The 13,850-nt window shown below is 45.2% G+C and overlaps 2 protein-coding genes across 2 annotated transcripts; both read left to right on the top strand.

Annotated features, from left to right (window-relative positions):
• The first annotated feature begins 545 nt into the window (after positions 1-545).
• On the top strand, positions 546-7,632 carry LOC132260690 (cadherin-23). Its single transcript, XM_059758973.1, has 5 exons — positions 546-717; positions 1,208-1,351; positions 1,811-5,403; positions 5,766-7,192; positions 7,347-7,632. The coding sequence occupies exons 1-5, from the start codon at positions 546-548 to the stop codon at positions 7,435-7,437; spliced, it is 5,427 nt and encodes a 1,808-aa protein (XP_059614956.1). The 3' UTR covers positions 7,438-7,632.
• Positions 7,633-10,229: 2,597 nt separating this feature from the next.
• Positions 10,230-11,707, top strand: LOC132260046 (basic helix-loop-helix neural transcription factor TAP). The gene has a single exon (XM_059757951.1). The coding sequence runs from the start codon at positions 10,276-10,278 to the stop codon at positions 11,254-11,256; it is 981 nt and encodes a 326-aa protein (XP_059613934.1). The 5' UTR covers positions 10,230-10,275; the 3' UTR covers positions 11,257-11,707.
• The last annotated feature ends 2,143 nt before the right edge of the window (positions 11,708-13,850 follow it).

Genomic DNA, 13,850 nt, shown 5'->3' with positions numbered 1-13,850 from the left:
TGCATGTATTGTGTGCCTTGGCGTCCGCAGTGATCATCTCTCTGGCCAGAGCATTCTCCTGAGGTGTCTCACTGGAAACGGTTGTGTGAAGATGCCTCAGCATTCTTGCTCAGCAGCGATGATGTCAACGTGTCCAAGAAAGTGCCACTGAAACCGGAATAGATCACCACCCAGTGCAGTGCTTACATATTCTGGCATTTCTGTGAGTGAAAGGTCAAAAGTGGTAGCCTTGACGAATTGGTGAAGTGCAAAAAGTCTTTTAAATTCACTCCACAGTGTCTTGCATTAGGCAATATTGGCCTCCTTCCAGCGTCGACCCTCCAAGACACTCGCGTTCTTGGGGCGAAGTTGAGTTGAGAAAAATTAGTTAACCGTGCACTGACCTCAATCCGGAGTCCACGAGAGACGGGAAATCTTGGGAATCGACAAATGTTATTGTCTCGAGGCAGAGTGTGAGGGAGAGAAGGCAGCAAGAGAGGCTCACAATCTCTAATGAGTCATTGTTGGAAAGTGCTTTATAGTGAAAAAGTGTGGTAAAATTCACCATGGAGTGGTCAAGAGTGGGACTTTTGGCCATCATCCTTGGCCTGAGGAGTTTCCTGGCAGCTGGCCAGCTCATCAACAGGATTCCCCATTTTATTCCCGGCTCCGGAGACATGTCCAGATTCAGCTTGTCCGAGAACACTCCAGTCGGCAGTCCCGTATACCAATTGAGAGGTCTGTATGCGATGATCTTAGCGTAACTGTACAGTGAATTTCAGCAATGCCATCGAGAGTGGATGTTTCCTCTCCCACAAGCCAGCAATTAACACGATTGTCCCACTCAAGGCAGCCCAATTGTCATACAATCGTGTGAGAAAAAAATCCCTCCTTGTCGCAAGAAGAGAAACCCGCGCCCAGAAAGTAACTTTCTTCCCAGCATTTCCAGTCGATTTGGTCTGTATTTTGTCTCCGTCAGAGTCAAAGAACGGGCAATATTCTGGGTTAGACTGCTGAGTCAATGGAGATGACTTCGCGCAGCATCCAGCGAGAAGAAATTCAGATACAAATAACGGGAAGTTGGGTCTCTCAGCATTTTCATACACACAAGAAGCCATTTTCTGTGTCATGAGAGATTCCATCGTCAATGAATTGAGCCATAATTCGTGTGTGAGAATGAGATGAGTTAACATTTACCACAATCTTCCTTTCATTCGCTCTCTTGTAGGTGTGGATCCTGAAGGGAGTGATCTTCGGTACAGCATTTCTGGGCCTGTTTTCACTGTTGATCGTGACACTGGCGTTGTTCGACTCCGGCAAGAGCTCGATCGCGAAGCACAAGATTCTGTGGAGGTGATTATTAGCATCACAGGTGGGTAATTTTCATCATTATCAACAGAGAGAGACAGAAGTGCGTGTTGCACTTCTTTATAGATTAGATAAAGAGAACGTGAGAAACTATGAGTCACTCGTGAAGAATGTAAAATTTCACTAAAAATCAACACTTTTTCGACTGTTGAATTTCCAGTTTTTGCTCATCACACACTTTCAGTTTGCACAATATTCTAATCTATAAATGCATCAACTCTAATTACGAATAGTGATTTTCTCATTGTAATTAATCCACTGATGCATTGAATGCATGGCATGGACTGAAAGTGATTGAACCCCTTTCTCCGACATTGGAAAAGTATTCTCTTCCCATTTGCATGTAAATCCAGAGATGATCACTCTAATTGCCTCCGTTGGAATGCAGTGAAAACACCTCATTGACCCACACCCCGAAGCGTCGCGTCTCACTAAATGCATCCTCTATCATTTCGCTTTCCAGACGAAGGTGTTCTCGGCACGGAACCCAACACGGTCTCACTCCGACGAGAGATTCCCATCAGGGACTACAATGACAATCCGCCCATCTTCACGGGCAGACCGTATTCGGCATCGCTCAGCGAGTCAACTCCTGTGGGCAGCATTGTGATAATCACCCCAGCGATCACTGTCACCGATCGCGATGAGGGCATGAATGCCGATGTGACGATCTCCTGCTTCTCGGAGGCATCGATGGACACCTACAGTGTCTGCGATGTGTTCAGCGTGACAACGGAGAGGAATGCAGAGGGAAACTTCTCAGCCACGATCAGATTGATCAAACCACTGGACTTTGAGACGCGTCCGTCGTACTTGCTGACGCTGAAAGCGAAAGATGGGGCATTTTCTAACCCATTGACTGCCCTCGCGAGCGTGGCTATAAACGTTATTGACGTGCAAGATCAGCCTCCAGTCTTCGTAAATGCTCCGTATTCGGCAACAATCGAGGAAAACACTCCGGCAGACACCTCAGTGATGACCATCAAAGCCATGGATGGAGACACAGGGAATCCCAGAGAGATCCTCCTGTCTCTAGACCAGGAGAAGAACCATCACTTCCGCCTGAAGTCAACGGGAGACGGAGAAGCTGTTCTCATGACCACAGAAGTTCCTCTGGATCGCGAAGATCCTGATGTGCTGCAGAATGGAGGGATTTACACGTTTAATATCAAAGCCACTGAGCTCATTAATGGTCAAGTTCCTGCTGATGAAGCCCTGACACAAGTCACAATCGTCCTAACTGATGTCGATGATCACAGGCCAAAGTTCAATGCTCCTGAATTTGATATTGAAATCCCTGAGAATCTGGACTTTGACACGCCTTTGCCAGGACTTTCGGTGTACGTCATTGATCCAGATCTGGGGCCAAACAGTCGATACAATCTGTCTCTGGAGAATATAAAGAACGCCGACGGCGTCTTCACCGTCAGTCCAACTTACGGTGAAGGAAGAACTCCTTTGGTAGTGAAAGTAGTAAATCCCAATCGTCTGGATTACGATGTCGCCAATAAGGATTTGCGAACTCTCGAGTTCGACTTGGTGGCGTCAGTTAATGGGGAGAAACAGGCTTCATCAAGAGTGACAATTCATCTGCAAGACGCTAATGATAACGCCCCGATATTCACAGATAATAGTTATCAGTTGAAAGTGGAGGAAAATGCAAAGGTTGGATTTCAAGTGGCACAAATTCAGGCCACCGATAAAGACTCGGGAGTGAATAAGAAGCTTAAATACATCCTCAAAGGCTTCGGGTCGGACAATTTCTACACGGATTCCGAAACAGGCGGACTCTATGTGAAGAAGAACCTGGACTATGAGGAGCAGAAGAGCTACAGCATGGCGTTGGCGGCTGTCGATGGTGGCGGTTTGGAGACCAATGCCAATTTATTCATTGACGTGATTGACTTGAATGATAACTATCCCGAGTTTGAGTCTCTGGAATATACGCGCACGATTCGCGAAGGAGCCACAGAATTCGAGCCTCAGTTCTTTGTCAGAGCAACGGATGTTGATGGTCCAACTCAAGGCGGCGGCCGAATTGCTTACTCCATCGAGGCGGAGAATAGCATATCAGGAAGAGTCTTTAGCATCGACAGAGACTCTGGAGAGATTGGAATTCTCACTCACGTGTCGTCAATGGACACAGAGAGAGGTCAATATGAACTTGTGGTCGCGGCAACTGACTATGGCAAGCCACCGCTTAAGAATACAACGCGAGTCCTCATTCGTGTTGGAATATCTGGCAATCAGCGACCGATATTCAAAGGTCACTTCTCCTCTCTGCACACGGCGATTCCCGGGCCGCCGAGCTACAGAGTGTCCATTCCAGAGAATGCGGAAGCTGGATTCAACGTGACGACAGTGTCGGCGTCCGATCCCGATGGCATTGACGCGCTGCTGCAGTACAAGATCGTGGGAGCGAGTGATAATTTTGAGATCGATGAAGACACAGGTTTATTGACAGTGTCCACACAGGCGAGGCTCGATCGTGACTCGAATGCCGATAGCTACACAATAGTTGTGAATGCCATTGACGCGGGCTTCCCAATTCCCGAAACGGCCACCGCCACAGTTTACGTGAAGATACAAGATGTTAATGACAAACCACCCAAGTTCAAGCAGCCTAGTTACTCGGCGTACGTGTCGGAGAGGGCAGAAATCGGGAGCAAAGTGCTGGACATCACAGCCACAGACACGGACTTGAATGCAGATCTTGAGTACAGCATTGTGGAGCCAATCAGAGCCACCTCGAAGACGGGTCTGCAGCTCACGTCGACGCACGCCTTTGACTTCAAGCACGCCTTCAGGGTCGAAGCGGAGAATGGGAGTTTGTTCGTTAACTCTTCGCTGGATTACAATCTGGCATCGGTTATCATTCTAACGATTGAGGCGAGAGATAAGAATGCAGAGTACAATGTTGAGCAACAAGTCACCACCACTGAAGTCACGCTCTACATACAATCGTTCAAGGACACAAATCCTGTGTTTAAGAACAAGGGTTGGACGAGCACAAGACCAGTGATATACAAGGACGTTAAGGAGGAAATGCCTATTGGGAGTATTTTGTTCACTTTAGCCGCTGATGATCCGATAACAGAGGAGCCAATTAAGGAATTTGACATCGTCTCGCCTGACCTGGGCGGCTATGTTGGGATCAACGGCCAGAGTGGAGAGATTCTGCTGAAGAAACGTCTTGACTACGAAAACTTGACCACTCCTTATGTTCTCTTCAGCGTCAGTGCCACAAGCAGAGATGGCCAGAGAAGTACAGTCACGAATGTCAACATCACAGTGCTGAATGTCAATGATAACGTCCCAATTTTCTCGAGCAAAATCTACAAAGCAACAATCATGGAGTCTGTAAAGTTCCCAGAGAAAATAGCAACAGTTCTGGCGCGAGATAACGATGCTGTGCTAACGGAGAGAGATGAAGTGAATGGATTTAACAAGATTAGCTACTCAATATCCGGTCAGCATTCTCAATACTTCACAATCAATTACACAACGGGAGAGATTGTTGTGGCCGCTAATCATACAATTGATCGGGAGAAGCAGTCGGTGTTGAAATTCACCGTACAAGCTGAAGACGCTCTTGGGAAGCCTTCTGAGGCCCGAAAAAGCACATCAGATGTTGTCATCGACGTCCTCGATGTCAATGACAATCCACCCGCCTTCGCCATGAAGACTTACAGCGCTGTGATCCCGGAAAACGTGCCAATTGGCTCACAGGTGATCAACATATCAGCCACGGATCCCGACGAGGGGCCTGGAGGAGAGATTCGCTATGATCTGCTGAATGAAGGCGAAGCCAATGGATTGCTGAGGATTAATCCCATCACGGGTCTGGTGGAGACGAAGATTCCGCTGACGGGAAAGGGCAGAGCTGAGCCCTATCAGCTGGTGATACGGGCGCAGGACAATGGAGGACAGGTTCCGAAGCAGGAATCGCTGTACAGCGACGCATTCTTCACCCTCTACATTGGCGATGTCAGTGCCAACGATGGGATTCCCTTCTTCATCGCCCCGCATGTGGGCCAGATTGCCAATGTGACTGAGGTGAGCAATCAATTATGCTGTATTCTCTCGCACCTCATCCATCATGTCATCAATCAAAGTTCAAGAGTTCCCACTCATATAAACTTCACAATCTTGATGGATAACTCTTATGACGACTTAATGAGAGACAGTAATTTTAATATCAAATCTCGTTAAGGGGCTTACTTGCTAATCCACCCTCAATTTCGTTAGTTTGCGAAGCTTTATCCGAAATCATTATTATCTCTCTTTCTCACGCTATGAGAAAAAGTGTGTAGACATTTTATGCATTTCCTGAATGAATTAAGCAAATGATTGTGCAATAATACAAAAAATTCAGAGAAAGTCACTGAATTTTAAATTCGTGTCACTTTTCTTTGCAGAATGCTACCATTGGCTCACCAGTCTTCCAAGTCATCGCCAGTGATCCAGACAGTCCGGCGAGTCCTAGTGGAATGCTTCGATTCAACATCCAGAATGACACTGACGACGCCAAGTCCTTCAGGATCAACAGCAAAACGGGTCTGATAAGCACGACTCAGCCTCTGGACAGGGAAGCTCAGGCGTCGTACAGTGTGATAATCGTTGTGGCGGACAAGGGCGATCCTCCTCAGGCGTCCACGAGAGTCCTTAGGATAAATGTGCTGGACATTGATGACCACAAACCGAGATTTGTGCGAGAAATTCACGCATCACCGTTCGAGATTGAGACTCCTGAAGAGCAAAGTCTGGGATCAATTGTTGGGAATATCTCAGCGGTAGATGAGGATATTGACGAAAATGGAGCGATTGATTACGATATCATTGATGGAAATCAGGAGAACTTGTTCAAGATTTCCCGAACCAAGAACAACAGCGCTATGATTTTAGTCAATGGACGATTGGACAGGGAATCTGTTGAGTCTCATCTGTTGACCATCAAGTGCTTCAAGTTCACCAGCAATCCGAGGATTTCAAGAAAACCCTATAATCCTCACGATATGTCTGAGATTCAGGTGCTAATCAAAGTCCGTGATGTGGACGATCATCTGCCGGAATTCCATCCGGCGAATCAAACTCTTGGCGTGCGTCACAATGTCCCAATAGACATGAGTCTCTTGACCGTTGAGGTCTCGGACAGGGATCCTGACGCCCTTCCGGTGAGTCTGGAACTCGTGAATGTGACTTACACTCCGCAATTCTACAAGAGAAGCAACAAATCCCACAATCTGAGGTCTCTTTTCTCACTGGACAATCAAACTGCTGAAGTTCGAACCCTGAATAGCCTGAGTGACTATGTCGATGGCTTCTTCGAGATCACCATCAGGGCGAATAACTCGCACAACGCGAGCAGATTCACAGACAATGTTATCAAGTTATTCATCATAAGGGACAAATCTCTGCTGCGATTCGTCTTTGGCCGGCCAGCGGCGGAAGTGCGCTCGATGATTGGAGAATTCAGCCGAATTGTCCAGGAGAAACTTCACTCGTCAGCCTTAGAGCTGCACATCTTCGACACTCACGTTCTCTCCAAGGCTGATCACAGTCTGGACTTCAGCTCGACCAGCTCCTGCTTCCAACTCACCCGCCACGGTTCAGCCCTTCCGCCACACGAGATGCAGAAGGTCATGGACTCTGATGAGATCAGGGAGCTCTTGACCCCGACATATGTGGAGTATTCAGTGTCAGCTGTGGACTCATGCGCCGTGAAGAGAAATCTCGCCACGGGTAGCTTCATGTCGTCTTCGGGAACGTGGCTGGTCATTCTGGCGGCTCTGATTGGCGTGGCGGCTCTCATCGCGACTTGCACGTCGTTCTGCCTATTCAGAAGGTAATTAGGCAACTTATGTTCACACCTTTTCTAACAACAGCTCAGAGATTAATGCTGCAAAGTGCACAACAGCCACTGTTTATGTATTTCGTAAAGACTTAATGAGGTATTTCTCAGTGTATCGTTCTGCAATTGTGCTCTTCTTTCCCACCAGATTCAAGGTGCAGACAAAGAGATTTCTAACGCCGCGTGTGCCGCCTGAGCCGTACGGGGCCGGGGCTCCCGTCCTCTATGGGCCATTCTGACCTGCGGAAGTCAACTGCCACCAAATGTGATTTAAGTGTGAAAGTGTGAGCGTGAGGCCTAATAAAGATTATCAGACGGAGAGTGTGGGTTGATTTGCCACAATCAAATATATTCGACAGTGTCATCAAACTGTTTGATAAGACCGTTTCGGGCGTATCAATAAATCAATCACTCGTCAGACGACAATCAACACCGCCGCCAAATCCACGACACAGGATTAGGAATCATTCACGCAATGCCCAAAAATTCAATGTAATCTCTTGATCTTGTCATCATTATGCGACACGACTAGTTGAAGAGTCTTTGAATTTTAAATCCTAAACCCTCACCCCTTCGTGTCGAGCTACAAAAACAGTTTTTTTTTAAAGTCCCTCCTCGAATTTTCAACCCCTTCTCGACATGTTACAATGGCAATTCGGCCTGGTTGGGCTTTTTCTCCTGCAATTTCACGACTTTTTTTGCGCTCAGTGTATCTTTCCCAACTTAAGCCATGTAATGATGGATTTAAAATGCACTGGGGCAAATGGCTTAGCTTGTGACTGTTGTGTTATTGGGGGATTAATTTTCGAGAATCATCATTTTAAATATTTTCACGCAAATATTTGTCGGAGATTTTGTGGGGAATTCCTTGGAAAAACAAATTCGCCACCCTTTGGCAAGCAGCACCTCTCAAGGGAGCGGCGAGGGTGACTTTATACTATCGAAGAGGCTTGATAGTAAATATCGTGGCATTCATTTAACATAAATTTTAAAGAGAAGCTCCTCAGAAGGGTGAGGATTTATCTGAAAATGATTATGCCAGAGAGTTTGGCTGCCTATTTTGTCAGTCTATGAAAAAAAAAGAGTCAAGCGCAGGAAGGGTGAATGTGTCACCTTGGACAGAAGTTCGGCGCTGGAAAACACCCTCGACGGAGTGAAGAGAGGAGGTAATTGAATTGAAAGAACAATGCACTTCATTTTTGCTGTGCAATGGCGAGGGGAAGGGGCAATTTATTTGGTTATTCGTGGCAGAAGCAACTATAAATAACGAGACGGTGGTGTGTCAGAAATTAATGAATTGACAACACTCTTGAGTCATTTGAATAACAATAGGATGTGGAGTTGGAGAAGAGGCAAAAATCCACCAATTACCAACAATTGGTGAAATATGCAGAAATGTGTGACATGGAAAAGGATTGCTTAATGACTCGCACTTCTTCTGTGACAAAATTTTGAATAAATATTGCGCCCAACACACAATGAAATATAATTATGCAAGCAAATAAAATAACTCACTGATTGAACTAACAGCTTTAATTGGTCATTAAGCTGCTCTTTGAGTTTGATTTTGCGCGCTTTTTTGATAAAGTTGTGTGGTTTTAGGCAGAAATAATCGATGTTCATCTTTGCCAGTCCTTTGCGAAGTGTCCAAGGATTAAAACCTTTGAAGGAACCTCCTGGAGAGTGACAATTTTAATTTGTTTGCACTGAAAGTGGGACAGAAATGATTAAATGCCAAGCTGCTCACGGGCATATCGTCAGTAGCAAACACGTGGAAGGGATCGGATCGCGCAGAAGTTGCTGATGGCGTGAATTGCGGCAATAAAAGTGTTGGCAAAGTGAGGTGACAAAGGCATCCTGCCTCCCCCTCAGTGGCACCCACTCTTGCTGAGGGCCACGATGGCGAGAGACAGTCCAATTGAAGTCACTGGGAGTTTGCATGCAGAACATATGTGAGTAATTCACTGTTTGTACAATTGTTTTAATATTTGGTGGAGAACGTGTTTTATTTGTAAAACACTTGTAAGGGATATTTATATTGACTGATAAGGGCCACTTGAAATATCATATTTGACATATTAAATGGTATTTTCTCATATATAACCGAAGCGGAACGCGCGCGCCAGCAATTCATGGGCTACCTGGCTTCCTCACGTGTTGATCGCCGCCACTCTTGACACCCTCGCCGAGGCACAAAGAAACATTTTTGTCATTTCAACGAATTTTCAGCACTTTCACTCAGCTGAAAATAAAAACTGTATCCTTTCATCTACTCTCATCGCCACGCCTTTGATCTCTCTCGGCGCATTAGATTTTCATCGCCATTTCACCCATCACCAATCCATTTCGTCTCATAGCCGAAAAAACCATCTGCTCTGGCAATTTTTCAATCAAATTACACATCCCAATAATTGTAACAAGAAGTCATTTAACTCTTTCTCTCTCCTATCAATTGTGCAATGAACATAAAATGGCCCAAATTCATTTTTCATGGCAATTTTGCAGACTTTTTTCTGCACTCTTCCAATACATTAACTTTTTGCAATCGTGACGAATCTCATGCGATTTATTTGATTTCGTGTTTGTTTCTTCGCTGTTCTGCGACCAAAAAAAGGGGTGAAAAATGGAAAGTCGATGCCAATTGATGGAAGTTTTCCTTGCCATGCTTCTCTTGTCTTCTCCTATTGTTATTCGGCAAATATTTGGCACACCAGAAATTCGTCTATAATTCCCACTATTTGAGGATTTATCTCTTTGCGATCATCTTGCAGCTTTTGTGTGCTGAATAGCAGGTACGAGGGAGAGAGAATTTCCCTCCTACAGAGGGAAATGCACTGTGATGAGGAAGTCATGCGCAAACCGTTCTTATCTAAGCAGGAGGGATTGGTGCAAAAGAGCCGCTCGCCGGAGACCAACCCCTAAACACGTCCTCAGCACTCTCGGTGTTATTTAAGGGTGCGTAAAGGCGCTCAGCGAGTCAGTTCGAGAGGATCGCCGTGCTCGTGTGTGTCCAAATTTTGTGTTTCCTCATCGATTTTTAATTGATTTGTTCAGTGTTTGTGCACAATTATGTTGCAATGTCCTGCTACAGTGGCTTCGATGATGGATCTTATGGCTTCAACGAGTCCGTCTCGTCCACGGATAGTGGCTTCGAGAAGAGCTATGAATCGTCTGACTTGTCCGGAGGATACCAATTGAATTACTCCGGCTGTGGCCTGGGAATAGTCCCGGAGATTTCCTCCACACCCCGAATGGCAGGAGAAGAGGACAAAATGGAGACTTTCGCTCCGATTTTGGGCACTTCAACGCCCGTCAAAGACGCTTCCAGCGCCCAGAAGCCCAAGAGGAAGTATGCCGTCGGCAAAAATCGCGTCACGCGATCCCGCAGCCCAACGCAAATCCTCAGAATTAAGCGACATCGACGGATGAAGGCCAACGATCGCGAGAGGAACAGAATGCACACGCTCAATGAGGCTCTAGAGCGCCTGAGATTGGCGCTGCCCACATTTCCCGAAGACACCAAATTGACCAAGATCGAGACGCTTCGCTTCGCCCACAACTACATCTTCTCGCTGGAGCAACTGCTGGAGAGCGATGGGTCGGTGAATTTCGATCTGGAGAAGCTGCAGAGCATCACCTTGAGCGGGGAGAGAATCACGAAGGATCTCTTCCACGCCTTGTTCATCAGGAACGTCTCGCCGCGCACTTTCACCGCCTCGGCGGCGGGATTCTCCTCAATGGATTTCTACCACAGCATGCAGCAGTACAGCGTGTCTGTCGCCAATCCTCATCCGCCAGAGCCAGGATTCTCCAAGCAGAACTACGACATCTTCAGAAACGCCTTCCACAGCGCAGCCAGAACGCATCCATCGATGACCAATTATGACTATCTTCAGCAGAACACCGGCTATCCGATGACGAATTTAGCAGCAGCTGAATCTGGATCAAGCGAGAGGAATTATCATCAGAACAGCAGTTTCTACAATCAAACGCCTCCGTGGCGGGAATCCAATGAGTTCCCAATTGTGGAGCCTTTTCAGTACAGTGAGAGATTCTAAAGGACATTCTTTGGCGTAGGGTTTTCGTGATTTTTTCTTAGGAATGTTGAGGATTTCCTTCTTGCCAATCTTTTGAATTGAATATCATACAAAATGTATATTGAAGAAAATCTCCAAGTATTCATAACATTCCAATTTTTTTTGTGCACATCCTTTTTGTATTAATTTAGCTTGTAATTTATAGAAGGAAATCCATTAGAAAAAAAAAAATTGTATTTGAATTTGAAGAAGCAATTTCACACATGAAGCAATATTATTTTGTCAATTTTATCAAATGAAAGTCAATTCTAGTCATTTTTTCACTAGCTGTAAGTTTTTGCCTTAATATAAAGTGCTCAAGTGGAACTTATAAACGAGTTTATACCAACATTTTCTATGCAGAAGGCACAAATTTTTGTATTTATCATCAATAAATGACAAATGTATATTGTTAGAATGATGCAAGATCGTTTCCTTATGTCGAAGGCACCAATAAAAAGCATAACTAATTGTTAATGTGTTGTTTGTTTCTTGAGGCATCCCAGCTAAATGGCCGTTAAAGTCAGAATCCAATTGAGGCGAAATCAGTTGCGCTCACCCTTCCACGGCCTGTGGAAGAATCACAACAATTTGGGGGTGCTTTTCTGTTGCAAGCCAACTATCCGGCGCGCACTTATAATGGTTGGCAGGTGACGTGAAATCGCGTCCATTGTTGCTCTCACCCCAGCGCCGGTCGCCGACGAGGGAGTCTCTCGCTCTCTCGCCTGTATTTAGCGGGATGGAATGGCAGGGAACAACTCCTCGCCCGCTCAATGGAAATGAATGGAATTGGCAAGCAAAAGAGGGTTACAATTCATAGAAATAATAATAGTTATAATAATGGAGAGACCCCCTGAGGTGTCAACTCTGAATTATTCGTATTTTGATTTCTTCTGGGGTGCAGTCGAGCCTCAAGCTCAGATCAAGCGAGCCTCAATTATTCCTATGATATTTTCCGAGGCACCCTTTCATCACACGTCAACTCTTTTATGTGTGCCAAGTGAGGTCTGATCGTCTTCAAAGCAAATTTTGGATGGATCACTTGAGGAAGAAAGGTCGCAAAAGAATGATTGTTTCGCAGAGAGATTTTTTTTTTCAAATAAATATGTCATTTTGCCTCATACAAACACAATTTTCCACTTGTTTCATTTGCAGGAAAATCGCTTTATAAATTCCTACAATTTTCCTTCCAAGAATCACTTCAATTCAAGTTGAACTTGAAGAGGAGACAAAAAAAATTATTGATGGTCCAGCATAAAACCTCAATTGGAAAACTGACAATAAATAATCCTGGCTAAGCACTTTTGTGCCATTCTGCAATTGTGTCTGGTCACAGGACATCAACACGAAGAAGCAGTGAGACAAGCCCTCGTTCGACGCTCACAGACAATGGCGGCAAAATTGCGACTATTGCCATCAGAGTGACAATGGATTATTCCACCGATTGGTTTAATGCCCTGAATGGGTGCTTTTTAGTCCTTCTCCTCCTCGCGCGTCCCTCCAGTCGAGGTGTTTAGCGAACAAGAAAACTCTGCGTGATATTTACATATGCGAGCAATAAATTCCCTCCCCCTTTTTTTTGGCAAGATGTTATCGGGAGATTTACAATCTTTCGATGATTAATTGAAACTTTATGAGTGTGCGATGGCAAGTGAATCCCAATGAGAATATCCCCAGCTAAGCATCAGTTTACATCGTGCAGCTGGTACTCAGATAGCCCAAACATAGTCCTCGATAAGTGGCCACTTGAGGATTTCATAAAAGAATAACATGAGAATCAAAACACGAGCATTTTTCACGAGTGTGTTTTCATTTAAAAAAAATTGTTGCAGATGCGAAGTTGCGCTTTGTTGGTCACTGTCTCGGCAAGTTCGCGGTGGAATGAGATTAGATTAGATGCGAAACCCTCGAAAGTGCGACCAAACATGAATATACTGAGGATTGAGTATCACAAATGCAGTGCATTTTTCCTCTTTCATCACTGCAAAACCCAGAAATTTGATCCGTTTCAGCTTCACATGGGATTTCACCGATAATTCTTCTACCCCCGAAATGCCCGGAAGCGACAGAATTTCCAGCATAGAGATTTGCATTCTAATGCCATGAGGCATGATCCGTGATCAAATAAATTTCACCCCCTGAAGGTAAATATGTGATGCTTTCTCGGGATGTGTATTTCCCAAATTTGTGAAATTACCCAAAATTTCACACTCTAACTAACCATATCAAACATTCTCATTTCCAGCTCTGCCATCGCACTGTCGCGCCAATCCTGCCAAGAGCACACAAAAGCGGCCCTCAATTGACTGACAAATCCCTTAAATATGAAGAACAAACAACAATTTCGGTATTTGCAATTGAGCCGGGTCGCATGAATTTGGAAGGCCAGAAATTTTTGGACAAATGTTATTTTAAAGGGGTCGCACACGTTAGGTTTCAAAAACACTCCAAACACTGACTTTTGCAACATTAAATTGCAATTTAGCTCCGGCGACAGGAAATCTCTTCCCGGCGCTGATTTTTGACGGACAAAAAGACCGCCAACCCTCGATTGTAATTGAGATTCGTGTTAAATG

Source organism: Phlebotomus argentipes, unplaced genomic scaffold (genome assembly GCF_947086385.1).
Source record: "Phlebotomus argentipes unplaced genomic scaffold, Phlebotomus argentipes genome assembly scaffold_18, whole genome shotgun sequence".
Classification (NCBI taxonomy): Eukaryota; Metazoa; Arthropoda; class Insecta; order Diptera; family Psychodidae; genus Phlebotomus; species Phlebotomus argentipes.
Note: the sequence above shows the minus strand (reverse complement) of the source record. Positions and strands in the feature narration are given on the sequence as shown.

Bases quoted from the DNA above. Each gene is read 5' to 3' on its own strand.
- LOC132260690 (XM_059758973.1), top strand. From the start codon at position 546: ATGGAGTGGTCAAGAGTGGGACTTTTGGCCATCATCCTTGGCCTGAGG. The intron at 1,352-1,810 runs GTGGGTAATTTT...TTCGCTTTCCAG, and splicing joins GGTGATTATTAGCATCACAG to ACGAAGGTGTTCTCGGCACG. The intron at 5,404-5,765 runs GTGAGCAATCAA...TTTTCTTTGCAG, and splicing joins AGATTGCCAATGTGACTGAG to AATGCTACCATTGGCTCACC.
- LOC132260046 (XM_059757951.1), top strand. From the start codon at position 10,276: ATGTCCTGCTACAGTGGCTTCGATGATGGATCTTATGGCTTCAACGAG.